Source organism: Glycine max, chromosome 15 (assembly GCF_000004515.6).
Source record: "Glycine max cultivar Williams 82 chromosome 15, Glycine_max_v4.0, whole genome shotgun sequence".
Taxonomy (NCBI): Eukaryota; Viridiplantae; Streptophyta; class Magnoliopsida; order Fabales; family Fabaceae; genus Glycine; species Glycine max.
The window spans coordinates 3,002,270-3,027,567 of NC_038251.2; the positions used below are offsets into that span (position 1 = coordinate 3,002,270).

A 25,298-nucleotide genomic window follows, 5' to 3' on the forward strand; every position below is an offset into this window, starting at 1 on the left:
GAGGAGGGAGAAAAGATTGAGAGAAAAACAAGAGATAAGCGAGAGGGAGGAGCATATGAAAAAAAAAAAAAACAATTTTCTACTTTTTTAGATGAAATTTGAAATTCTATAATTTTAGGTAATTAAAATACTTCAACAAATTATTAGAATTTCAAATATTTTTATTATCTAAAATAAAACATAAGTGAAGAGATATAAAGTCTCACATCAATTGAATTACTCACTTAAATTTTTCTAGACAAACACCAGTAGTATACGTTATTTGGAAATCAATTGCAAAGGAGATTATAAAACAAAAAGAAAGAAAATTCTACATCTTTGTAATCGTTCTTTTTAACAATCCTCTTAATTATTTTAAATTTTATAAGTACATTTTTTTACCAAAATTTTACAAGTGCATGTTTAGTTATAAAACAATTATTATTTTTACATTAAAAAAATATTGAAACGAATCTAAATGATACAGGACTAATGATAGTAATAATCTTATCCTCACTATAAATAAGGTAAAGAATAACCTATATTAACAAAAAATATTAAAAGTTCCCTAAAGCCACACAACTCCATATAAAGAAGAGAAAAACAAACCTTAGCATATTATCCCCGTATAATCAGAATTAAAAAATCACAATTACCTAAAAAGTCTAAAAATGAATGGCCTCTGCAAAGTCTAAACAAAACATTTTGCATAGTTAAGAATAAAATCCTAATGTTTTTTTTTTAAAAAAAAGAATAAAATCCTAGTTAGTGTGCTTGAGATTTTAAGAATAAAATGATGTGCAGAGACTAAAATGAGAAAATTTTAAATATAAAAAACCAAGTTTTTGAAAATATAGGACCAAATAAATAATTAAACTACGTAAATTAAGAGAATATAATACAATTGCATGTTATTTATATCTACGAATAAACATTGCCTTCAGCACTGTTACAAGTGCATTTCAGGGTTTTGCCTAAACTAGCCACCCTATAAACTGTAAATATTTATTTAACTTAACTGCTTGTAGATACAAAAGTTGAAGTTCTCGTGATTGGCACATCTCTATCTAGGGTTAGATCCTTTACCTTTACTGTACAAAATGCATCCCAACAAAAATTAAACATGATCTAAGTGATACGTGCATAAACAGTAGTAAAGAACGTGACGATTAAGTACAGTCAACTAGGCGTTCAACATTATTTACCCACCAAATGTTATGGTAGTTACACTATTTTTGCATTCAGAAATTTAATCAAAATCCAATTGATCGCCTATGGATGAGATCTCAAAGGAAAGCGTGTTTATTCAGTACTAAACAGAGTTCAAAACATTGGCCACAAAGCACAGATCCAAAACTCAAAAACAGCAATTTCCGAAGCAGCTTGAAAGGCAGCATTATATCAGTTCCTAACTACGAATTTCAATTCTTCTTCACAGTGGCAGCATTTATGATGTCCACGAACTCCGGCTAATTACAGACAAGTACAAAAAGTCAGTTGCTTAAATGCAAAGCAAGAAACCAACCACAGCCAAAATAATGGGGGGAAAAATCACCTTCAGGGAGGCACCACCAACCAAAAATCCATCAACATCGGGCTGTGCGGCCAATTCTTTGCAGTTTCCTCCATTTACAGAACCTGCAGTTAATGAATGCTTCATTGGATAAGAAACTTACCATGTTTATTCATTGACATACAACTCAAGTAAACTACATATGATACATTATACAATGATACAGGGTAAATTGGATGCAAGATTACCTCCATAGATAATTCTTACAGATGCAGCAACTTCAGCACTCACATTGTCATGAACCCATTTCCTCAAATCAGCATGGACCTAGGCCAAACACCCCACAAACATTGTCAATAGAACATAATCTACAAGTCACTATTATGAGAGGTATCAAATGTCTAAATGGGCAAAAGAGCAAAGAACAAAAAGATATCAGATAAAGTTACACAATCTAGAATATGTGAGAACAATAAAATTCACACACAAAAAAAAAACAGCATAGTGGCAAGCAAGTTTTCACCAAAACAATTGTACTGTTAACAAAATATAGGCAAGCATACCTCTTGAGCCTGAGCAGGAGTAGCAACCTTTCCTGTTCCAATGGCCCAAACTGGCTCGTAGGCCAAAACGACATTGTCCCAATTTGATATTTTAGCTGCAAATACAATTAAGGTCAGCGAAAATATAGATTGCTAACAAAATAGCAAGTGATGAGATAATGATAATCTGTTAAAGCAATTAGGAATTTTTTTTTTTTAAACAAGAACAGCAAAGACCTCCAAATCTGAGATAAAAACACGACTTAATGAATACGCAGAAAATTAAACCTGTATATACGGAGAAAAAAGGTACCTGCAATTGCTTTTGTTTGCTCAGAAACAACAGCCGTTGTTGTACCAGCTTCACGCTGTTCGAGAGTCTCCCCAATGCATGCAATAACTTTTAGACCTTGTTGAAGTGCATAGGCAACTTTATCTCCCACAAACTAGGAAGTAAAACATTTAGTAAATGATATGATTTTTGCCATTATAAGCAACTTCACAAAGTAGAATTTATAACAAAAGAATATAAAGCAAGGGCAATTGAACACTTTGTACCTCATTTGATTCATTTAAAAGCTGCCTCCGTTCAGAGTGACCAATAATAACCCAAGGAATTCCCAAATTAACAAGCATTTCAGCACTGTTAATGCAAAAGACAAAATGTACAGCTATTAAAAGATGGGTAAAAGCTTTGAGAATGTGTGCCTCACTTTTTATAAATCACACCAACACAGACGGGGGAGGGGAGGAGGGGCTAGACAGTTCTATTACATAGTCACATGAAGATAACTAAGCCATTGGCCAAAATAAATTAAATGCAGAGCACATGAACAAATGAAAAATATTTAAGAAAAAAATAGGCAACATACCTAACCTCACCGGTATAAGCACCACCTTTGCGAACCCAACAGTTTTGTGCCGAAACATGGAAATCAGGGCGCAGCAAACTTTTTACAACAGGAAGGAACACAAAAGGAGGGCTCACAACAACTTCTGTAAAAGTGAAACACATTTATTAGCACGCTTCAAAACATCGTCATTGCCAACGCCAAGAGACAACAAAAATAATTTGATAAACTTATTTGCAAAAGAAATATTTGAAGAGGAATACCGACAATGGATATATGATACCAGTAAAGAAATTGCAATAGGTTCAAAGGGAGCCAGAAAATTGATATTTAGAAAAAAGGTTATGATACAAGTGAGATTTTTAAGTCCAAATGCAAAATGCAAATTGTACACAGTACAAGCATATGAAACACCATCTATGGTATCTAAAGAATTTACGTCTCATATCCTTGCTACATTAAAAAAAAAAAAAGTGGTTCTGAATTTGAAAAAAGAGAATTAGAACCTTTTAAGTACTCAGTAGTTTTGTGGTTATAACTCTCAAGCCAAAAAGTGATCCATATTAACAGTGCAATTTACTTAGCCAGATAGACCATCGCAAGAGTGTGTGATAAGTACAAAATGTTTTCCACAAAAAAAGACAATCCCATCAGAAGCTAGCTAAGTCTCACCTACGACATCTTCTCCAGGGACTTTAGCCTCATTCAAAGTAGTAACAATCTTCTTTACCTCCTCAGTGGTCCCATTCTGCAACAAAATCAAATCAAAGCATCACTTTACGCTGACGAATCACTTAGGGATTTCAGAACACGAGTTGATTTAACAATTAGTTGTTTCCACGATATGGCCAAACCAGATCCACGAAAAACAAAAGGAAATGCCATCATCATATTACATATAAAGCATTCACACAAACACAAACACTTTCAAGATCATCACAAAATATTCAAAGTGCGTGTTTCCTTCGTACAAATCCCTAACGAGTATAAGGATCTTAGTCCGAAGAGTGACACTACTGCTATGCACGTGCTAGATCGGGAGAAAAAAAAAAGTATCATGCATCAAATAATTCGCAAACAGACATTAAACTCTTTCGATCTGATAGTTATAAGGATTCTACAATCTTTCGATAGTTTCAGAGCCAATCCTTGTTAATTAGAACAATTTTCGAAGTTGATCATGTAGAGTAGAACTACCGAGATTTCATTCATCGAGATTAAAACAAATTCACAGAAACAAAAAAAGAAAGGTAAGTGGAGAAGATAGTGATTGAAACATACGCATTTCCAGTTGCCACCAACGAAGAATTTTCTGCCCATGATTTTGTTTTGGTTTCGATTGAAACGAGAGAAAGTGAAGAAGCAGACAGAGAAACCCTTGTTCAACAATACAACTGCGAGTGACCGTCCAAACAACCTTATCACTCTTTATAATAATGCGCATAAACCGAATATGCTTTAGGGCGTTTCCTTTGCCTTTCTTTTTTATTTTTAAAGGCTACTTTAGTTTAGTACATAATAAAATAAATAAACATCATTTGATTATTTTCATATAAAATGCCAGTTTTTATAGCTTTTAATTACTAAATTATAACTACTAATTATGTGTTTTGGATATTATAAAATTTGAAGAAGAATAAAAATGTAATTAAATAATTATTATCTTTATATATTAAATATATACTACAATATTAGTATAAATCTTCATGTATGTTAAATTTTAATAAAATATTAAATGATTTTAAATCAATATAATTTTTTTGAAAGGTTAATTAAAATAAAATTTTATAAATACAATTTTTTGTAGGAATTTTTAAAATAATAGTGGGTTTAAAAATAAATATTTAATGAAAAATTGTTAAATAATGATATAAAAAAATCTTAACTTACTCTAATATAAATCAATATCTGCAGGTAAAGTGATTGGGATATGCTTTTCTCTTTGTTTTTTTTCTTTTTCAATTTTGAGTATTTCCTAGTAGAGAACTAGAAACTAATTTTTCAGAATAATAATGAAATTAATTTAAGGGTATCTTTCATTTCTCTCAATAAATATTCTTTTATAAACACAAGTGTAGGAATTGAATCCCTCCGGTCAAAAAAGGGATTTAATATACATTATTTGGTTGGAGCATGTTAATGATTATGGGAAAATACATGATGATTCTAAATAAAATACCAGATTTTTATTTATGTATAATAATAACAAGAATTGGATTTGAACTTGATATCTTGTACAAATGATCTAAATTACTATTACTAAGTCGACTTAGTGAATAAATGAAATACCAATTTTATGCACCCGTCAAAATAAAAAGATTTCTAAAATGGATTATAAAAAATATGAAAAAAGATTTATATTTTTTAGATTCTTTTTTGACATGATGGTTACGTCTATTTCGAATATCTTTATTTCAAATGAACTATCTAACTAAAACGAGTTTTAGAGAAAAGGAAAAAAGGCATTAATGTAAAAAACCTGAGCTTTCAAAAAATAAAATCTTCACAAGTCAACCGTAAATAATAATAGACATATTGTATATTTAAATATATGACTGCCTATGTAACTAGAATAACTTTGTAACTACTAGTACTACTTTTTATGTGTGTGTGGCTCTCATAAAATTCAATTGGTAAGAGAGTGACGTTAACTTCAATGACAAATGGTTCGTAGAGTAAATGATGTCGATCACCCAAATTCGGAGACATGTTTTATTTTGGCCAAGACATAGCCGGGGGTATCTACCAACGTGATGTATATGTTTGGTAAATGCCGCTGTGAGAATGCTAGTGATATTTTTCTGACATTTTTAAAAAAATAATTAATGACTTTTTCTTCCTGTGAGAATGCTAGTGATATTTTTCTGACATTTTTTAAAAAATAATTAATGACTTTTTCTTCTTATTATTTAGAAGTAAGATTTGTCAAAATTAACACTTTTTAATAAGTTTTAGCCATACATAGTATTAAAAATATATCAAAAAAGAAAATGCCATTAATATTTATGCAATATTTTTAACCAGTTATTGGTTCAATCAGTAAATTAATAGTAAATGTCAAATATATAAATTTGTCATGTTTAGTGGATACTTTTTCCGATTTCGATAAGAAAAAGATTACGTATTTGTTGAGATTGTGTTTCCATGACCCTTTTATATTATTAACTACTTTGATCTTAGCAACATTATCACCTAAGTATTTTTCATTTGAGATTGTGTTTTCAAATGATTCTTTTATATTTTTAATATTAAGTTTTAATAAAGAATAATTTTTAAAAATAAATAAATAAATTAGTTAAATTAAATGATGTTCAATTAATTTTTAAAAATATATAAAAAAAATTTGTTTATATTTGACAATGGAAAGAGTATATAATACTCAATTCGGTATTTATTATAAAATTCAATAACTAATTCACCAAAATTAAGAAATTTAATTTATTTAGTTGAAATATTAAATTTATCTTAAATTAATATTTTTAAAAAATTATCCTTATGAACAAAATTAACAATTAATAGTGGGTTATATTTTTCTCGCCGTGATATAATTTTAAGACTTTATATATAAAAAAATAATTTTTGTTTAAATTTGATCTCATAAAAAACTAAATATTTTAGACCTTATAACAATAAAAAAAAAGACATAATGTGCTTTCTCAAGAATCAGGACATGGTTTTCATTCTTCTGATCGGTGGTTTTAGGATTTTAATTTTATTATTAATTAATTAATTAATTAAAAAATGTCCCAATGTTCCTATTCTGAGTTTCCCACGGCTACTTATTCCATCCACCTACTCACCACCTTCAATGAGTTTACACTGCCCCATAAAACTCACGTAGTAACATGTGTCATGTGTTGTCATTGATTTACTTTATTCTTTAGAGTTTAACAACCAAAAAAATTATGACTTACTATCACTCTTTTAAATTAAAGTCTTACCTGTTCGAGTTGGGTGGAAACTGGAAAGGAACCTCTTCAACCACAGATTGTTGGACCTCCGTTTTTGTCACAACTCTGTGGGTGTCTATTGCTTCGTTTACTGCCACACTTTTTAGGAAACTCCTTCAAAGCTTCAACAAGCTTCTACTTCTTCTAATTTTCTTTTCCAACTTTTTTCTATCTAATACTTACGATTCTGTGGGTGTTGATCGTAGAATTTGATTTTAAAATTGGAGACTTTTGTTGGTTACAAAAAATCAAGACTTTAATTCAACAAATAAGAATTTTAATAACTAGATTATGTTTCCAAAACAATTATCTGAGTCCTTTAATCTAGTAACCAATTTTATTTTCAACTTGGAAAAAGTTAGATTTAGAATTTAATTTTAATAAACACTTTAGAATTTTACACATAATTTTAATTTGATTGGTGTTTGATTTATGGTGTTTATCATGGGAAGAAGAGGTTGAGAGAAAAATTAGATATTTTTTTTTTTATGGCAGATAAGCATGCAAAATAAAATATTAAGTTTAAACATATTATTATTAATATAAGTGCATATTTTGTGCCTTTTTATAATTACTATAGATTCATGTATAAATAAAAATAATTACTTTTATATTATTTAAGAACATTATACCAACACCCATTTATGTATTACACTAACATTCTCCCATAAGAGAGATTATTGTAATAGTTAAACAATAGATGATGTTTGTGTAATTTTTCAAATAAAAATCAATATAAATACTATAAGATATTGAGTTTTGAAGTTTCAAATGATTTTTAAGCAAATAGCATTAAGCTGATGTTTGGTGGAGAATGACGAAAACAAATGAAAGTGTGATGATGAAAAATGATGAATGAAAGTGAAAAGAAGACAAAAAGTTAAGTTTTTTTTTTATTGAGCTGAAAAAGAGTGTAAGACAGATGAAAAGTTTAAATTAAAGATATGGGTCACTAATAAAAGAAAAATGTAAAAAATGATAATTCAACCAATGTTCATTTTTTCCCATTAAAAGTGCATGTTTCCTTAAAAAGATAAGACAACTTTTATTTAACAAAATCGATTATGCATGCTAGCATAATCAACTATCCATTTAAGCATAACCGATTATGATTTTTGCACAACTGATCACTAAACAACAAATCTTTACAAGGTACAAGGTACCCACATAAGCATGCACAAACACCTACTCAATGTGGGAATAAAAAAAACAAAGCACATGAGGGTCATAAAGAGATGGTCAATTTTGGTAAATATAGAATTTTGGTATGATGTAGTCTCTTGGTTCGTGATTTTTACTCTATTTCATCTAATTTTTAGATCAAAATAATACACCAAACATCCTTACCCAACCACATTCATCACTTTTCAGTGGTAAGTCTATAACAACTTTTACTTTTGTTTCATCCTTTTAAATTAAACTATGTGTAATTCAAAGGATTGAACTTTGACATCAATGTATGAGAAATTAGTTATTTTCTAAGTATAACGAGTATCTATACATGTACAAAATATACGGTTGGAGTTCGAGTGTAAATGTATAGCCCACATTGAATAAAAATAGACAACTTAAGCAAAAGTTAGAAAAATCCATAAAAGTAAGATTTTGGATTGAAAGTGGCGTTGAGTTTGTTGATGTGGTGTACTTTTAATTCATTGATAAAGATCTCCTTAATATTTTATTTTCCTCAATTTTCTAATAATATATTAATTTAGTTTGTTTTTATCCAATAACAAAAAAGTTAGTATTTTTTAAACGTGAGACTTTACCTTTAAAACTCACATGGTATGCTATGAATTAAAATTTAAATTTACCCAATAATAAAAAGTTGTTTTTCTGAATCTTTTGATATTTAGTTTGTATGATTTTTATTTGTTTTTGTTGAATTAAATTAATTAATTTATTAACACTTTAAAAAAATAATGATTAAATAGTAAATCTCATTTTGTTACAATAAATAGTAAATTTCTGATTGCATTTAATTAAAAGTTTTGCATCTAAACATTGCATATGAAACAATTTTTGCAATAAGAGGTAACTTCATCCTAGTGTCTCATCTTGAAGACGAGCTGTGATGAAAAAAAAATATAAAGAATTAATACGGAAGGATATCTGAGTAGTGAGTATTAGCCAATGAATTGGCACATGGATCCCCACCCTATCTGTGCCTTTTCCTATGTGTGTGAATTTAAATGATAACTGAAGAAAACTAAGGAAGGAAGGAAGAGTGAGCGTGAAAGATGCCTTGGGTGAGGCTTTCAGAGTCTCCAAGGCTCGACGTTGCTATTGACATGGGTAATCCATTTCTCAATCTCACTGTTGATGGTTTCCTTAAGATCGGAGCTGTAAGTTATTTTCTCTTCTCTTTCTCTTTCCTTAATTAATTGCCCTATTTATTTATTTTTTTCACTTCCAATTTCAGGTCGCAGCCACGCGATCAGCTGCTGAAGATACTTATCATATTATCCAAAAGGGTAACTAAGCATTTCAAAAATTCTCTACCCCATTATCTCTTTATGCTATTTTCCTTTTTTTACGGAGCCTAAAGAGGTAAGCTTTGATTTTTATAACGTTTTTTTTTTTTTTAAATTTTTATTTTCCTTGTTTAAATTCGGGTTATACACCAACGTGCAAGCATAAAATAGGTTGTATTGTAGTACCGTATTTTACTTTGCTTCTGTGGTGGCATCGGTTCAATGTTCCTTGTTGTTTTGATTTATTTTCATCTGTGAAGGCCTTTGTCAGACTAATTCAACATGTCTGTTCCAGGGAATATCTCAAGTCGTGATTTCGAGAAAACTGTAAGTTCGCGATATAACGTTGTAATTCGTGGTATTGATGTTTTCAGGTGTAGACAACTACTTCAATTTCACTGTGTAGATTAGTATATTGTTGTCACTTTTTAACATAACGATTAATTACATTCTCTTCTCCATAACCTTTCAATAGTGCTGTCAATATTATGCATCTTCTTTTAAAGTATAGTGATGAGAGGATTAGTCCTAGCGGAAAATGATGATGACTGGGGTGACCCCCCAAAGGACACCTCGGAATCCTATTCAATGGACATTTCGTGGTGTATGCTATTCTTTGTTCCTTGCTCACGAGGTATGTTTTGTGTTGTTGCAGTTGAAGAAGATGTGTAAAGAAGGTGTATATTGGGGTAAGACTGTGTTGCATGATGTGCCTCATTCATTTAGAAAATGATGTAGCTCCATTTGATGTACTTTTCTTATGCTTATAGGAACTATAGCTGGCGTTTATGTTGGAATGGAATATGGGGTAGAGAGGATCCGTGGCACCAGAGACTGGGTAATTCTCTCCAGAGGGTGGTTGGACTTACACTTACCGTTTGCCCAACTACCAGCATTTTATACAGTAATCTAATTTCACAATTTAAATAGACTTATTAAGATTCATTTTAGATCCCATGCTGGAAATTACACTTACTTTTTCTCTCTGGACTTGCCTTCAACATGATGCCATGTAAATCTGATAAACAAAATTCAAGCTTGTTGTTAACAAGCATCATGTTTGGCTTTGAGTGAGTCTAATAGTGAACTGGATTAGAATTTAGAAAAATACCCACTTCGGTATAGCTTGAGTGTCTGAAAATTTAAAATTAAGCTGTTGTTAACAAGCATCATGTTGTTACCCATTTCACTTCGATTAGAATTTGGATAAACTTCTCAATAGACAGTGAGAAGAAAATAAGAATGTGAAATGAATTAAGTTTGGTAAGTTAAAATTAGCTTATCACAAGTTATTTATAAAATTTATTTCATTTAGTTTTTTAGCTTAGCTCATACACAAGCTGATTTTACCTCGTACATAAGTTAACTTGAACTCGGGAGAAATTTAATTTATTTTACCCTCTTATTTTGTTCTTCTGTGAGTGTTTATTGAGAAGTTTATTCAAAGACAATCAGAGTCAAGTTTTGGGAACTATAATTTGATATAATAATTTTTAAAAAATGAATTTGTGAAAATTGTTGGATTTAGATGTGCACCATGCTTTTTATTTTGCAATTGTAATTTTATTTTTACTTGAATTCTTACTCAACCTTTTTTTTTGTTTTCTTGAACTTGGATTGGATGTACTGCAGAAGAATGCCATGATTGGGGGTGCAGTAACTGGGGCCCTGGTATCTGCAGCCAGCAACAACAAGAAAGACAAGATTGCGATAGATGCCATTACTGGGGCAGCAATTGCTACTGCTGCAGAGTTTATAAATTACCTTACCTGAATGAATGAAAGTGGATGTCTTGCTGGTTTTCTTGCATGTTTTGGAAAGGGATTGCACACTCAGTCTCTTTTGTCATCATCTGTACCGGTTCCGTCTTGATATTGGTGCAGTTACTTCTAAGATATTCTATTTATTTAACTTTCTATAAAACCTATGATTTGATAAATTGTATTGGCCAATCGGTTTCTGCATGTTAGTAGCTTTGCCTTGCAATTTTGTTAATGCATGTTCAGTTCGATTTAGTCTTTGGGTTTTGGAATGATGAAGGTTCTGGATGGACATGTTTTCAAATTTAATCCTTTTTTGCTCACAGGTTAATTAAGTTCATGTTACTTAATTCAATTACAGTTATAGATCATGAAATTAAGTGGACATCTGTTGAAACTTGAAAGGTAGGAAGCTCTCCAGTCTCCACTGTTGAACACATGGCACATCAATCTATCATTTTGTGGTTCCTTTGAAACATACAGAACTAATTGAAGCAAGATTTTTAAGTTTATAATTTTTTTTCCGCGCCTATTACAATTTCCAAACTATCCTTTTAAGATCATCACTAAAAAAATTCATGCAGCTAAGGGGATTTAATTGTATTCAGCCTCTATAAAATATGATTTATAGCATGCATTAAAACATAAAACACACTGGACTCACCTCAGTAAGTGTTATGTTTGAGTCTAACTAAGTTTCATAAAAACTCCTAAAATAAAGTCGTGGAAGAAGGAAAGTTGAGAGATTTTTTGAAAAAAGTTTAAAACTGAAAAGAATAGACATAAATAGGCTTGAATAGGCTTTACTTAGAATTTTTTTGTGTGTGGCTAATGTTACTTTCGCAACTACTTAATTAGCCTTTGAGCATTAGAGAATCTCTCTGAGAAGGGCTATCAACCTAGTAGGATTTTAATGACGTAAAAAAGAATCGAACCTGTGTCTATGGAGAGATAAAAGTTAATTCTGAATCCTTCATTTTTTGTATCAACTCATTAACACTTTTCTTAGATTATGTCACGTGTTTGAGACAAGCCAAATAACCGTTTGTACTTCAAATTGGATAAAGCATTTTACTGTTCCATTAGGCATTAATTAACAAAGGCATTTGTTAATTTCACAAATATTTAAGCCTGCACCACGCATGTAATGGAACTGAATGCTACAAAGTTTTTAAGCATTCAACGAATGTTTGGTTCGAAAGAACAGTGTTAACAATTTTTTTTCGCCTCCACCATAAACACGAAAAACATGATAGGTAAAAGATTTATAAAATAGTTTTTTCTTTTTTCTTTTGTCCAAGACCACTCATATCTAGACATCATATTGAACATTCAATTAAAACTAAGTCAAATAAAATTCCTATAAGTAACAAACCACTCCCTTTTAGTTTTTAACACAGTTACATTTCTAAAGATTTATACTCAACACTTTTAGTTAATTTAAATTGATAATGACGCTGCATCAACTGATCTACACGTTAAGTGACAAATAAAATTGTCTTTTCTTCTTTTAAATCAAAATATAATTGTTCATTCTAGGGAAAGGGTAAACGATTTAACTATATAACACACTTTTTACCACTCATTCCGCTTTTTTCATATCAATACAAAATAAACATTATATAGTCTGGTTTTTCACATGGACATCTAAGGGAAGAAATGAGAAATTTCCCGGAACTTTATTCAAGCAGTCCTAGCTGATTGCATCCTTTGAACATGACCCTTCTTTACGGGTACTTTATGTTGCTGCCTTTGGAACAATATTTTTCTTGATATGATTGGAATGTTAAAAAATTCCTTAACAATCTGTCACGGAGGAACTCATGGTTAGTCTATAAGGTAGAAACAAATGGATGGACATCTTAAGAGCACTTGCAAGCCTCGTGAATGGGTCCTTATGATAGCGGTTGTTGTGTTACTCTGTTAATTGGTTTGCTGTGGCCTTAACTGGTTTCAACTTTCAATGCATCATAAAAAATCGTCTCTCTTGGTATCTGCATCTCCATTGCAAATACTGCTACAGCCTACAGCACTTGCAGGCGTTTACTGCATTGCCAGTCCTCTAAAAGTTTATGCATATTTTTAGATGGACATGTCTGCATGCTTTGCAAATCAGCTATTCTTCTCATGTCTGCTTCCATTTGCGGAACCAAATTGATAAATTACAAAAATAAATACAAAAACTGGTATGTTAAATAACAAAAACATTCTCACTTCTCATAGAAATTAAAAAAAAAAAAAAACACAGGAAAAAGGCCAAGGCCCAAAAAAACAGTCAATGGATAAATAAAATCAGCGCATCTATTTTCTCACTCTCATTTGCACTTATTTCTCCGCATTTTGGTTCTGTTCTGGAAATAAGAAACAACTTAAATTATGGAAATCCTTTGCCATACAGTTGAAGCATTGCCTAGAACCCATGACACTTGGTATTCAGTTTCGATTTCAAGTTGCAGGAGCAGCTAAATGGGCACAACAAAATTCAAGGTACTAATTATATCAGTAGTCCCTTTGACAAAGATTGTGGAGAATTCTATAGCTTCTATTTTCATTTCATTTATCCAGCATAGGATGACTTCCTAATTCAACATGATAGAAAATGTCCCCACAGCTGATCTAAAATTCTTGTCCATGGACTGTGTAGTTAAATAACGCCATCACTTTCTTTATGTTCACTTATTCAATATAGTTTTCCGAATTGGATATCATAATTTCATGGGGATATATGGCACATTTTCTAAATAAGAACTTTGCCATGATAGAAATAGAGTTGAATGAATTATCATAATAAGAGCCATGATGTGCTATAAGATTTGAGAAAAACTAATTACTGACCTTCTCAGATAAGTATATCCCTACTACTCTAAGCCAAGAACATTTTGCCAAGCAGCGGAGATTCAGATGATACATGTTCTTTAATACCTGTTGCATCTTATTGACTCTTGTCCCGCAACCAATACATATTTAGTAAATAGAAAGACAACAAGATACACATGTTGAAAATTATCAACCAAAATCAGGTCTGAAATTGTTCTGCAATTTTTAAAAGACTGTAGGTTTCAGCATCTGGTCTAGCTCCCCCAAGAATCATCCTTTTCAAAAGATTTGGATTATAAATCTTAGCTTTTACATAAGCCTTAATCAAGGTATTATATACAAAAGTATATCTACAATACTTAGCTTTATGAAATTCTTCAAACAATCTCTCGACATTTCCCACGTCACCTTTTTCAGCAAAAATCTCAACAATTGAAAGAGTGGTCTCCAACCATGGGGTTGAATTTCTAACCCTCTTGCTAATAGTCAAACGCAAGCCCAAGTCTAATGTCTTTAAAGCTTGCTCTGCCATACCAGATTTCAAGCAGCCCAGAGCAAGCTGATGATAAGTTATGGCATTTGGTTTACACCCACTTGCCTTCATGTTTTTGTACAGTTTAGCTGCTCTGTCAATGAATCCATGTTTGCAATATACAGACATCATTGAATTGAATTGCTCTACAGATTTCAATCCTTTTGTTGATTTCATTTCTAACCAAATTTCTTCAGCTCGGTTTAGCTGTCCAATTCTACCAAACGCTTCAATGGCTAACATGTAACTTTTAGATCTAATGGAGGGGAGTTCTTGAATTGTGGCCCAAACTCTTTCCAGCTCCTTTTGGTTCCCAAGATACCCATACAACATAAGCAGGACATCCAATGTTGACCAGTTGTTCCCTGTAATAGACTTCTCCACAGCTTCAACATATGCTTCAGTTGCAGTATATAACCTGGCCACCGCATGAGCAATAGCCAAAATGCAGTAAGATATTTCGTTCGGTTCAACCTGTGCAACTTTCATACGACCGAAGACCTTCACCAAATTCTCAAGATTATGTTCATTAGCCTCTATTTTCATCAAAATATTGTAGGTGGACACATGTGGGGTGACTTTATCAGCCTTCATCTGGGTGAGCAACTTGGGTATCATCTTCCTGCGACCTGGCGAGGAATGCAGAATAATGAGGCGGTTGAAAACCAAGTGTGAGATGGGAAACCCCAATTCCCTCATTTTCTTCATGTACTCAAGTGAAAGCTTTATGACACCCTTATCCAAGCATGCAATCACTAGGTTGTTGTAGAGCAACTCACTCTGAAACTCAACGGGAATTCGGGAGAAAAGCTTCTCACCATGTGAAATCCCATGCAGCTTAGTTGTAAATTCTACAAGATAAGAGTAATCCAGTTCCCTAGGCCTGTAGGGCCTCTCCCTGATCACCCATTCCATCACCTATCAATCAATACAAAACGATAAAATTTTCATTTTTCTCTATCAACATTCAACAACCAATAATACCCTTTTCACTCTACATCATTTTCAATAAATCTAAGATGGTCTTAGCATAAATATTCACATTCACATTCATTATATAAATGACTGACCTGAAGGGCGCGTTTGTTCATGTTGAGCTTCCTGAGACGGTTAATGGCGTGAAAGATGTCACCGCCATGAACGGGGAGGCCATCTCTCATCCAACTGCGGAAAGCGGAGCCAACGGATTCTCCTTTGGGGAGCTTCTCGATTCTCCGAGACAGGGAATCGTGGTTTTGTGTTGCTTGGGTGCAAAACAGCTTCAAACAAACAATGCCACAAGGTGTTCGATGTATTAACTGAACCAACCTCTGTTGTGCGAAAATGCCTATCACACTTCGCATGCTTGCGCTTTTCCTAACCCCAAAAATAATCACACGAGAGTGCACCAGTTAGCCGTTAGGTGCTACTGTTCGAACTTGTAAGCCGCCTGAAGCTTACAAAGGCAAGGGTATATTGCATGTTGACGAGGTTATCAAGGAACAACAAGGAGGGAAGTTTAAATGATTATATAATCTTAGGATCCGATATTTTTTTATTAAACGAGAACAATCTCATACGATAAACTTATTTAATTTTAAATTAAAATATTTCATTATTCACTTAAATTAATCTTGGGCTTCATTATTCTGGAAAATATTATGATATTTTGTAAATTATATACATATAATTTAAAAATGAATAAATAACTAATTTAGTCTTTAAAATTATAATGATAAATGAAATTAGTTTCTGAAATTAACAAAATTTAAAAATGGTGCTTAAAATTACAAATGATCAATAAATTTAGTTTTTGAAAATATATGCTCCATGAAATTGATCCCCAAAATTAAAAAAAATCACAAAATAGTTCTTAAAATTATAAATCATCAATTAATATACATATTGTTACATTAATCGTGTCATTTAATGTCTTTAAAAAGACTAAATTAACACGTTAAATTCTTAATTGACAGTCAACTAGGCCTTTTCTAATAATAATTATAATTCTCATTCTCATCTTAATTTGATGAAGTATAAAATTAAAATAAAAAAGATGACATTGTTTAAATATGACTAATTTCCTGGGACATCAATCTAATTATTCCATTAAAAATATATGAACATATTTTATGGACATTTTGTTAGGCAACAAAAAAATTGATGATTGATTTGTACTTAAAGTACTATTTTTTTTATTTTATAAAAATGACATTTATATGAATATTCATATATCGGATCAGGGTTGACTCGTAAAAATATTAAGATGTGTTTGATTTGCATTTTCAGTTTTTATTTTCGTTTTTTTTTAACTGTTTTCATTGGGTTTGAATTTAAGATTAATTTTTCGTCAATTACTGTCTCTACCAGTAATCCAGTAGGAAATGAAACCTCAAAGGTGTAAGCAAAAACATCTTCACTCATATATGTTATATTTACATGGAAAATCAATCACGCTGTGCACCAAAACTCCATGAGCAACTACTTTACATGACAATTGACATATTAGACAATCCCATTTATAAGGTAAGTTAATAAACGTATGAATCTTATTAAGCATGAAAAAATCGACATGGAGCTGAAACACACTGGAATCAATATTCGACAGCATGCCCTTGCTAACGTGCTGTAGCAGTGATAGGCTTGTGGTACATCCCTTTTGACATCTTCATCTTCTATGTCTGAAGAAATTAGGAGCCAAGCTTGTTGTCTCCTCTTGTGAAAACTCCTAGATCAGCTAGGAGAATTTCCAGAACAAAACCATGGCATAACTAATCAAGTAGCCCTCAATGTAGTCCAAGCAAACTTCATGAGAAGATGAATTCATCTAACAAATCATCCATGATCATCTCCTCTAGTTCAAGTGCTACATACTCCTCTTCCTCTTGAAGTATCATCCAGCCTTTTCCTTTTGCCAAATCTCGACCGATGACATCTTCTAGTGTCTGATCTAACTCAGGTCTCAAGGTCAGGTATGAATTAACACTATTCCATACTTCATCCAGAAGATAGTTCCCTTTAGGCATTGGATGGAAGCGGGGGTTGAATGAGAATGGTCTTGGGAAGTAAGTTGGAGACCTTCCATATATTTCAAGCAGCACCTCATTAACTAAGTTAAAAAGAAGCTGGTGGCTGATTGTCTCTTCAGAGGGTTCAATTTCATGGCACAAAGTCGCATCCAAATCTTGGAATATGGAGGGCTTCAGTGGCTGGTCTACTGTGTATCGCTTCTGAGTGTGCTCATTTCCCAAGAAGCCCGAAAATTCAAGAACATTTTTCACATATTTGAAATTGGAAGTGTTGTCTGTGTCTTCGGCTGTCACACTAGCATTTCTGTCGGATGAAGAGTCTGGCAAAGAATGATATACATTTCCTTTATATGATAAATCAGTCTCCAATTCGTCCAATGTAGAGCCTAGTGAATTCAATTCTGTGCCTGAAATGATAATGGCCAAAACAATAAGCAATTAGTCAATTATCTCTGTTGTAGTCATAGCACAAATATTAAGAGGGGGAAAATTGACTCCAATATTTCATCCAGTGATTTTTTTCCTCTTTTTTTTACTTTGAATAAAAAATTATTTTCATGATATCATGACATCTCAAAGAAATACTTAGTCCCATGTACATTAACATGAATTTGTTACCTTCTGCATTTCCAGTTTTATTGTCCTCAAAGCTAGTTCCAAGAGTTGCCATCACCTCCTTGCTAAGATTGGTAGTCATATTATTCATTTCCTCTTTTTCCTGGGGAAAACTTCCATCTCCCACTGCTGGCTCATGCATTTCCTCCTTCTGGTCACAGGTAACTTCTTCATCAATTTCTTCAATTTTCTCCATAATCATATCTGATAAAAGACTGGGATTAACATCTCTGTTACTCCCTTCTACTGTTTCCACAATCTCAGCCTCTTTAAAATGATCAAGTGACTTGTCTATCTTCAAAGGAAGACTCACTGATTTTCTATGAACACGATTATAAGCTTCCACTGTAGTCCCTATATCATTTGTATCAAAAAGTGCATCTTGTAGAATGAAGCCTAAAGTCTCGAGATTAGGCATAGACAAGTTGCTTCTTGAAAACCTAGGAGCGTGCCCATTCTTGTGGTTCTTATCCTCGTTTGTCAATTTTAAGCTTTTAGACTTTGAGCTTTGCCACTTAGTGTCTTTGCTGAAGCTTTTCTCAAACAACTGAGTATATCTATCCAATGATTCATTCAGAGAGGATGTTCTTCGCATGAGGCGAGCATCATGCTTGTTGGAATCATAATCAGAAGCTCTAGTTTCATTTGAGCTTTTACTCCTTTTGAATTGTTGAACCACACCATCTTCTAAGCTTTGTGAGATCTCTTCCTCATTTTTTATGATGCTATATTCAGGTGAAGCTCTGCGATGGATGGCTTCAGCAGAAGTAGTTTGGTAACCGCTTTTTCTGAATTCCACAAGAACATATTTTATCTTCTGTTTTATAACTTTGAATTGATGAAGAACCACTTGATTCCACCCTTTGTGATTTGATCCCTGAGAAGGCCCTGAAGAAATGATTGCTTTTTGTTTCATGGCACTATCCACACCAAGATCACTCGCTAAAGGCATTGACTTCTCATAAGAAGTATCTTTCACAGAACTGGACACCAACATGTTTGATTCTTGAGTACCAGCATGCAGTTTTTCTCCCTTTGGAAAGGCCCAAATTTCGTTTTGCTTGTGTTTTAAGGACCTAGAGCTTATGTTTCTCATCTGTGAAGTTGAGGCCAAAGGAAATGACCCAGATTTTTTCAATCTTGCATTGATGTGGGAAGCTTGTTGGACTTTTTTTCCACCAAAGTCTATGTCTCGTAGAAATTTGAGTAATAAATCTTTCTCTACTCTAAGCAACTCAAAAACATCAGTATGTTTCTCAAATTTATTGGAAATGTCTCTATTATGCTTGTTTGTTTCCATAGGCTTATGGTTAAGGGCAGCTTCTGTTGTCTTGCCATCTTTCTCCAGATGAAGTGCATACTCTCTACTGGCTTGGTTTTTCTTTGAGTAGTCCATGCTACTGTTGCCTTTGGAGTTTTCGTTGTTAAACTCTTTCTCAGTGCGTGGTTCCTTTTTGCGATTTTTGGGAGAACTTTTGCCTGCAGCATGCAATTTTTTGCTAGGTTGCCCGACCTAATATTAATATTAGAGAAAATTACAATATTATATTCACATATATCCATGTTAAATAGGAGATCAATCTATAATTGTTTGTGGCCATGACCTTAAAAAATAAGATCATGAAGTTTTAAACTTACAAGGAGGGGTTCTGCTTCTGTAACTCCATGTTGTTGATCTTCATGTTGGTTATACAAAATGGGTTTTCTCTTATCTGCATGAAGGTTAAAGAGCTTGCTAAGCATGTGAAGTCTTTGACAGAAGCAAAATATTTCATGATGATTCATTCAAGAGAGAAAACTGTCAAGTGATCTACAAAGCCAGAATTTCTAGTGCTTTCTTAAACAAGATTACCATCAGTTGTTTCCTTCATTCAACGTACCCGGACTAACAATTAGACAGAGTGAATGATATATACTTGATGACATAGTAGTTTTAAAACTTTCAAAGAATAAGAAGAATCACATATTATTGCAGTAGCAGATGTACACAGAAGGTCCTTTGTGTCCCAGTTTAAGTAGTCTATCTGATTTTGTTTCTACTTGACTTTGTGTATCAAATTCTAATTAATTCTCCTCTAGTTACATAGACTAAATAACCCTTTCACTCTGTCTCAGGTTACTCCTAAGCTTCTTTTTTTTGCTATCAGTATACTTACTATAGTTTGGGTCAAGTAAAAATTTCAAGTTCCGTTAACTTTGCTTAACTTTTACTGTTTTAGGCTTATTAACTAGAATTTTAGCTATAGGTATAGTATTTCGAACTTGAACCTTAACTTTTTAAGAGTTCAGTGACACCAAGGAAAAATGTTTAGAATAATTAATTGAAAAAATTTAAAATTACAAAGGAAGTAATATGTAACATTCCCTTATGTGTTATATTATGTACACCTTTTAATGATTCCTTATAAGGCAAAAAATATACAACAGCAGTCTGTTCCATATATTATAAAGCCAAATGCAATGTTTCATTTATAAATAGAAAAACCAAAACTTAAGCAATAATGGAGAGAGAGAAACATGATTTGTTGTCAAATTGCTTACATGTGGCATGTCTTCTCCTTTTGTGAGGGAACACCTTTTTTACGCGCCAACGATGGTAATCAAGAATTTGAAGCATTCCCCACATGCATCCTGGATTATTGTCCTGAATTTGAACAGTAGTCTGGTCAGAAGAAACCAAGTCCTTTCCCATTACTACTAATACGGGTAATCTTGTTCTCTAGTTTTTGAATCCACTCGAGTGTTAATCAATCTCTCCTACTAGGCCCTGTCCTGCGGAACCTTGATTAAAAATATAAAGAATAAAAAAAAGTTTATATTACAGAAAATAGAGCATCATTGAACACGAATCTCAGTCTAGGTTTTGGATTCTTTTCTACTTTTCTTAATAACCACAGCTTAAGAGAAGAGGTTCTCTAACCTTGTTCTCAAATCTTTGCCTGAATGAATATGAACAAGAAATAGCCGCAGGGATGTTTTCAAAACTGTATTGCAACAATACAACAAAGAAACGGAGAGTAAGAAACTGAAAATCTTACTCAACATATATAAAGTTTTAAGCATAAAAGATAATTTGATCATCAAAACTCATTAGCAAATATTCACACGAACAGAATCCTTTTGCAGCTAGCTATTGGCACATACATATTGATAATTATCCCCAAATTCATATGTATGAATACCACTAGGAAAAAATTACACATGCCAAACAAAGGAGAAAACATGAAAATTATGAACAAAATAAACGTGAAATCAGTCAAAATATTCAAATTGTCTACTACATGAATTTACGTACACAGAGGCTGCAACCTGCAGGTTCATCAAATTCAATCAAATAAAATAAAACCGAAACTGATATCCATATGATTTCATAACAATTAAAATATTTAACAGAAACATGCATCTGATCAATATCTAGAAAAAAAATAGAGATACGAAACTTGTAACGTGAGAAATAGAGTAAATTAAAACAAATAATAAACTCTCTTTCATGATTCAACGTATAGTGAAAGTCTCACCTCTAACGGATGAAAAACAGAAGCTGTGAGGGAGTTTGATCAGAAAAAGCTGGCAAGAGATATAAAAGAGGGAACAAGAACAACCTTTTTGCGACAACTAAAGTACAAAGTCAACCTATATGAGTATGTTATTATTATGGCTGCGGAACTGAGGAGGATAATAATACGATACGAGGTGGAAGGAAAGTGAGAATGAAAAAGGTTGTTATTATGTTCTGTTTGTGTGTTTCCTTTAATTTGGAGATATGATATAAGAAGACCAACTGCTTCACGACGCCAAACCCGCGCAAACCTGGTCTTCGCTCGCTCTTGCTCTGCCCGTGACCAAACAAAACAACTTATTAGGTCTAAAGTATATATATATATATATATTTGCACACCATATTATTTCATCTACTTTTTCTATTATATATACCTTTCAATCTAGTTTTTTTAGTGCACAAACATTATTTCTCAAAGCAAAGTAAACATGTAAATCACACTCATTGTATTCAACATATTAGTTTGATTAATTTTGTCAACATTAAAATGTTTTCTTTTTCTTAAAATGTTAGTATTTTTCTATATATCCAAACTTATGTTAATCATTTGTTACTGATAAAAAAAAATATAAACCATTTGTTAGATTAATTAGTCAAACATTTTATGTTACTTATAATTAATAGTGTTGATAACTTTGAATGATCTTTCAAAGACTTTTAAGCACAATTTGTATTCATTATTCACACGCACACGCACACATTACATTTTATAAATACATAATAATTAATTATATTATATCTAATAAATTCAATAAGTAATATTTTATGTTATGAATTTTTATAGATAATAATAAATTTGTTATGTATATTTAATATATTTCTAAAATTTTATGTATTAAGTTTTATAATAATTACTTTTAACTTAATGATATTTTTTTTTCTTTATATACAGATTCGAATGAAAAGTCATACACACACAGGTATTAATTTTTTAGTAATTGATTTTTTAAAATATATTATATTTATTACATTTTATAAATACATAATAATTAATTATATTATATCTAATAAATTCAATAAGTAATATTTTATGTTATGAATTTTTATAGATAATAATAAATTTTTTATGTATATTTAATGTATTTCTAAAATTTTATGTATTAAGTTTTATAATAATTACTTTTAACTTAATGATATTTTTTTTTTCTTTATATACAGATTCGAATGAAAAGTCATACATTTAATATTTTACATTTTGTTTATTATGTTTGATAAATATAATATTTTATATTACTCAAAGAAAATTATTCTACTCAATAATATTACTAAAATCAATTATATACTTTATTTATTAAATATAACATAAGGTAAAAAAAATTATACGAATTGTTGTTATTCTTTAATTTTCTCTTGAGGTCTATCATGTAAAAAAGTATTCTAATTGGATCACTGAGTATATATTTTTTCTCACCATTCCCATAGTATATGAGACAAATGTATTTATTTCGATTAGGGTTATATTCTATGATTACGATTCTATCATATATGTTTTTTCATTCTGTCAAAAATCAATTTTACGATATAGACACTTGTCTCCCCCTTTATGTCCCATAAAGAAGCTATCATATCCCACTTAAGTTGGGCTAGCCTCTTTCTGGGGTTCCATACTTTGACTTTATGTCCATGATGATGTCATGCTTGCTTTTGGTACTCCGGAGAAACAAATCTTGATTGAACCTATATTTGCTCAATGGATAAATTACTGTTTATCTACTCAGTATTGACCATAATTTACAATAACATTTTGTAGTCTTAGTAAGATAGGGAGGAATAAAGATTTACCCGGTGTGAGATCACATATTGTTCGAGGAACCCTAGAAGTTATTGAAGTAAAGGATCGTCAATAAGAGATATATATCTATTGAATTTTTTTTATTTTATTTTTCACATTCAAATTGAAGAATTTAATCAAATAGTTATATGAGTGCAATAAAACAACTTCTTTTGAATATAATTTATAAAATACTATATTACTAATAGTTAATAAAAAAGATGATAATTTTAAATAACAGTAAAAAAAATTGAGTCTAATTTTCTATGTATAAGAATTAAGTGAAAAAATGAATTAAATTATAGGTAGAAGTTATTTTTCCAATGTTGGCATATTAGTCATCCTTTCTTAAAGCGGCATAAAAGACCAATCCTTTTTAAATTTTCAATATCATTTGTATGATTTAACATACATATATTGACATAAATAATCCATGTGTTGTTCCATTCTATTTAAGAGGCATAGGCGGACCTCTTATTTTACATGTCTCTCATTATTTATGATCCTATTAAAATCACTATTTTGGGCTTCTATCCAATAGAGATAGGTTTAATTAGTCCATTTTTTTTATAGAATATCTACCTATATAGATATAGACATCCTCGATATAATTCAAATCAAACTAATTGAATGTATGGCTCAGGCCTATATAACATGACCGATCAATAAAAATATTCTAACATTTTACCTTGTCATATATTCCATTATATAAATACATTTTACCTTGTTGTATATTCAATGAAAATAATAATTAGATATTATCTTAAATTACATTAATAATATAACTTGCTAATATACTTCAACTTTTTAATATAACTTGCTAACATACTTCAACTAAAAAGTTGATGTATGTTTACAAAACCCTTATATAAATACTACATTAACTATTAAATACTGCTTTTTAAAAAAAGTATTAAGAAATGCATAAATAATTTTTTTCTTTTCATTCAGAAAATTTAATATCGAGACCTTACTTACTTATGGGATAAGTTTTAGAACAACGATTTGTTAGTACATTAACAGATATATTCATAGTTTTAGATATTTTTAGTTATTAAAAAGCTAAGCTCAGTCAGCAAGCTAATTTATAAAGGAGACTTTTTTTATGAGTGGTTGCGTGTTTTAATCAACCAACTCAAGATTGGAGAATAAGCATTTAAAAAAATTGGTTGGATAAAGGAATATCTAGTGTGCATGATGTAAGCCGAATCAGTACCAGCTTCCTTAGTCTCAGATTTTTTATTTAAAAAAATCTCTCTATACCCTTTAATTTATGTCTCGTCTCCAATTTTATAAAAAATGAAAAATAAAAAGGCTATCAGATTACAAGTTGCAAATAGAATTATAAGCGAATTCATCAGTACGTGTCTTGTTAAAGCAACTTTATCACCAAACAGTCAATTGTGTGCGACTTGTTCAACGAAGCTGCATAAGTACATAATATTGACCCCAAAATATTGTCACGAATTCAATTCATCGTGTCACAATCCTCTCTATAGTACCGGGGAAATGGTGAACGAAGACTATACATATTTTTTGTTGTGTAAAAGAGAATAATGAAAACGATGCAGATATAAGTCAGCAAACATGAACATCCAAATTAATATAATAATCAGTGGGAGCAAACTGAGCCTTTAAGAAATGGGAATTGGTAATTTGGCTCACACAAAAGATTACATTCATGTTGTCCAAAAGGACAGCTTCACAAGGCCCAAAATAGAGAAGAATTCAAGTATTAAGCTGTCTTGCATAATTATGTCTCTGCTCCCGAAGATGAAGTTCATATGCTCCTAAATGGACCGACCCAATGAAATTCTGTGACAATGACTTGTCCAGGTAGAAATCACATAAAGGAAAATGTTAGTTGTATAATAATTTGCACAACTAAAAGAGAAAAATTGTGAAAATTGAAGGGTAATAAATGATG

General features: G+C 31.4%; 4 protein-coding genes across 8 annotated transcripts; 1 reads left to right on the plus strand and 3 right to left on the minus strand.

The window, feature by feature from the left end:
- Positions 1-1,068: 1,068 nt before the first annotated feature.
- Positions 1,069-4,321, minus strand: LOC100796274 (putative triosephosphate isomerase). Its single transcript, NM_001354841.1, has 9 exons — positions 4,167-4,321; positions 3,558-3,633; positions 2,907-3,030; positions 2,593-2,677; positions 2,348-2,480; positions 2,056-2,150; positions 1,741-1,819; positions 1,535-1,617; positions 1,069-1,448 (listed from the first exon to the last, which is right to left on the minus strand). Exons 1-9 carry the CDS (start codon positions 4,203-4,205, stop codon positions 1,401-1,403), a joined length of 762 nt encoding a protein of 253 aa, NP_001341770.1. The 5' UTR covers positions 4,206-4,321; the 3' UTR covers positions 1,069-1,400.
- Positions 4,322-8,848: 4,527 nt separating this feature from the next.
- On the plus strand, positions 8,849-11,261 carry LOC100499736 (uncharacterized). 3 transcript variants are annotated; one of them, XM_006596894.3, is made up of 6 exons: positions 8,849-9,180; positions 9,258-9,309; positions 9,605-9,636; positions 9,965-9,998; positions 10,080-10,213; positions 10,942-11,248. In XM_006596894.3, exons 1-6 carry the CDS (start codon positions 9,076-9,078, stop codon positions 11,080-11,082), a joined length of 498 nt encoding a protein of 165 aa, XP_006596957.1. In that variant the 5' UTR covers positions 8,849-9,075; the 3' UTR covers positions 11,083-11,248. The 3 variants fall into 3 exon arrangements, with proteins under 3 accessions (XP_006596957.1, NP_001235311.1, XP_040865343.1); NM_001248382.2 differs by having other exon boundaries at positions 9,000-9,180; positions 10,080-10,147; positions 10,942-11,261; XM_041009409.1 differs by lacking the exon at positions 8,849-9,180 and having other exon boundaries at positions 9,258-9,385; positions 9,570-9,636.
- A 1,380-nt stretch (positions 11,262-12,641) lies between these two features.
- LOC100783568 (pentatricopeptide repeat-containing protein At1g07590, mitochondrial) lies at positions 12,642-15,906 on the minus strand. Its single transcript, XM_003546973.5, has 2 exons — positions 15,489-15,906; positions 12,642-15,336 (listed from the first exon to the last, which is right to left on the minus strand). The coding sequence occupies exons 1-2, from the start codon at positions 15,759-15,761 to the stop codon at positions 14,086-14,088; spliced, it is 1,524 nt and encodes a 507-aa protein (XP_003547021.1). The 5' UTR covers positions 15,762-15,906; the 3' UTR covers positions 12,642-14,085.
- Positions 15,907-16,798: 892 nt separating this feature from the next.
- LOC100784103 (protein TRM32) lies at positions 16,799-21,892 on the minus strand. 3 transcript variants are annotated; one of them, XM_014768366.2, is made up of 6 exons: positions 21,560-21,892; positions 20,962-21,025; positions 20,583-20,685; positions 19,680-19,753; positions 18,045-19,554; positions 16,799-17,833 (listed from the first exon to the last, which is right to left on the minus strand). In XM_014768366.2, exons 3-6 carry the CDS (start codon positions 20,665-20,667, stop codon positions 17,205-17,207), a joined length of 2,298 nt encoding a protein of 765 aa, XP_014623852.2. In that variant the 5' UTR covers positions 20,668-20,685; positions 20,962-21,025; positions 21,560-21,892; the 3' UTR covers positions 16,799-17,204. The 3 variants fall into 3 exon arrangements, with proteins under 3 accessions (XP_014623852.2, XP_006597273.3, XP_006597272.3); XM_006597210.3 differs by having other exon boundaries at positions 20,583-20,813; XM_006597209.3 differs by having other exon boundaries at positions 20,583-20,822.
- Positions 21,893-25,298: the final 3,406 nt, after the last annotated feature.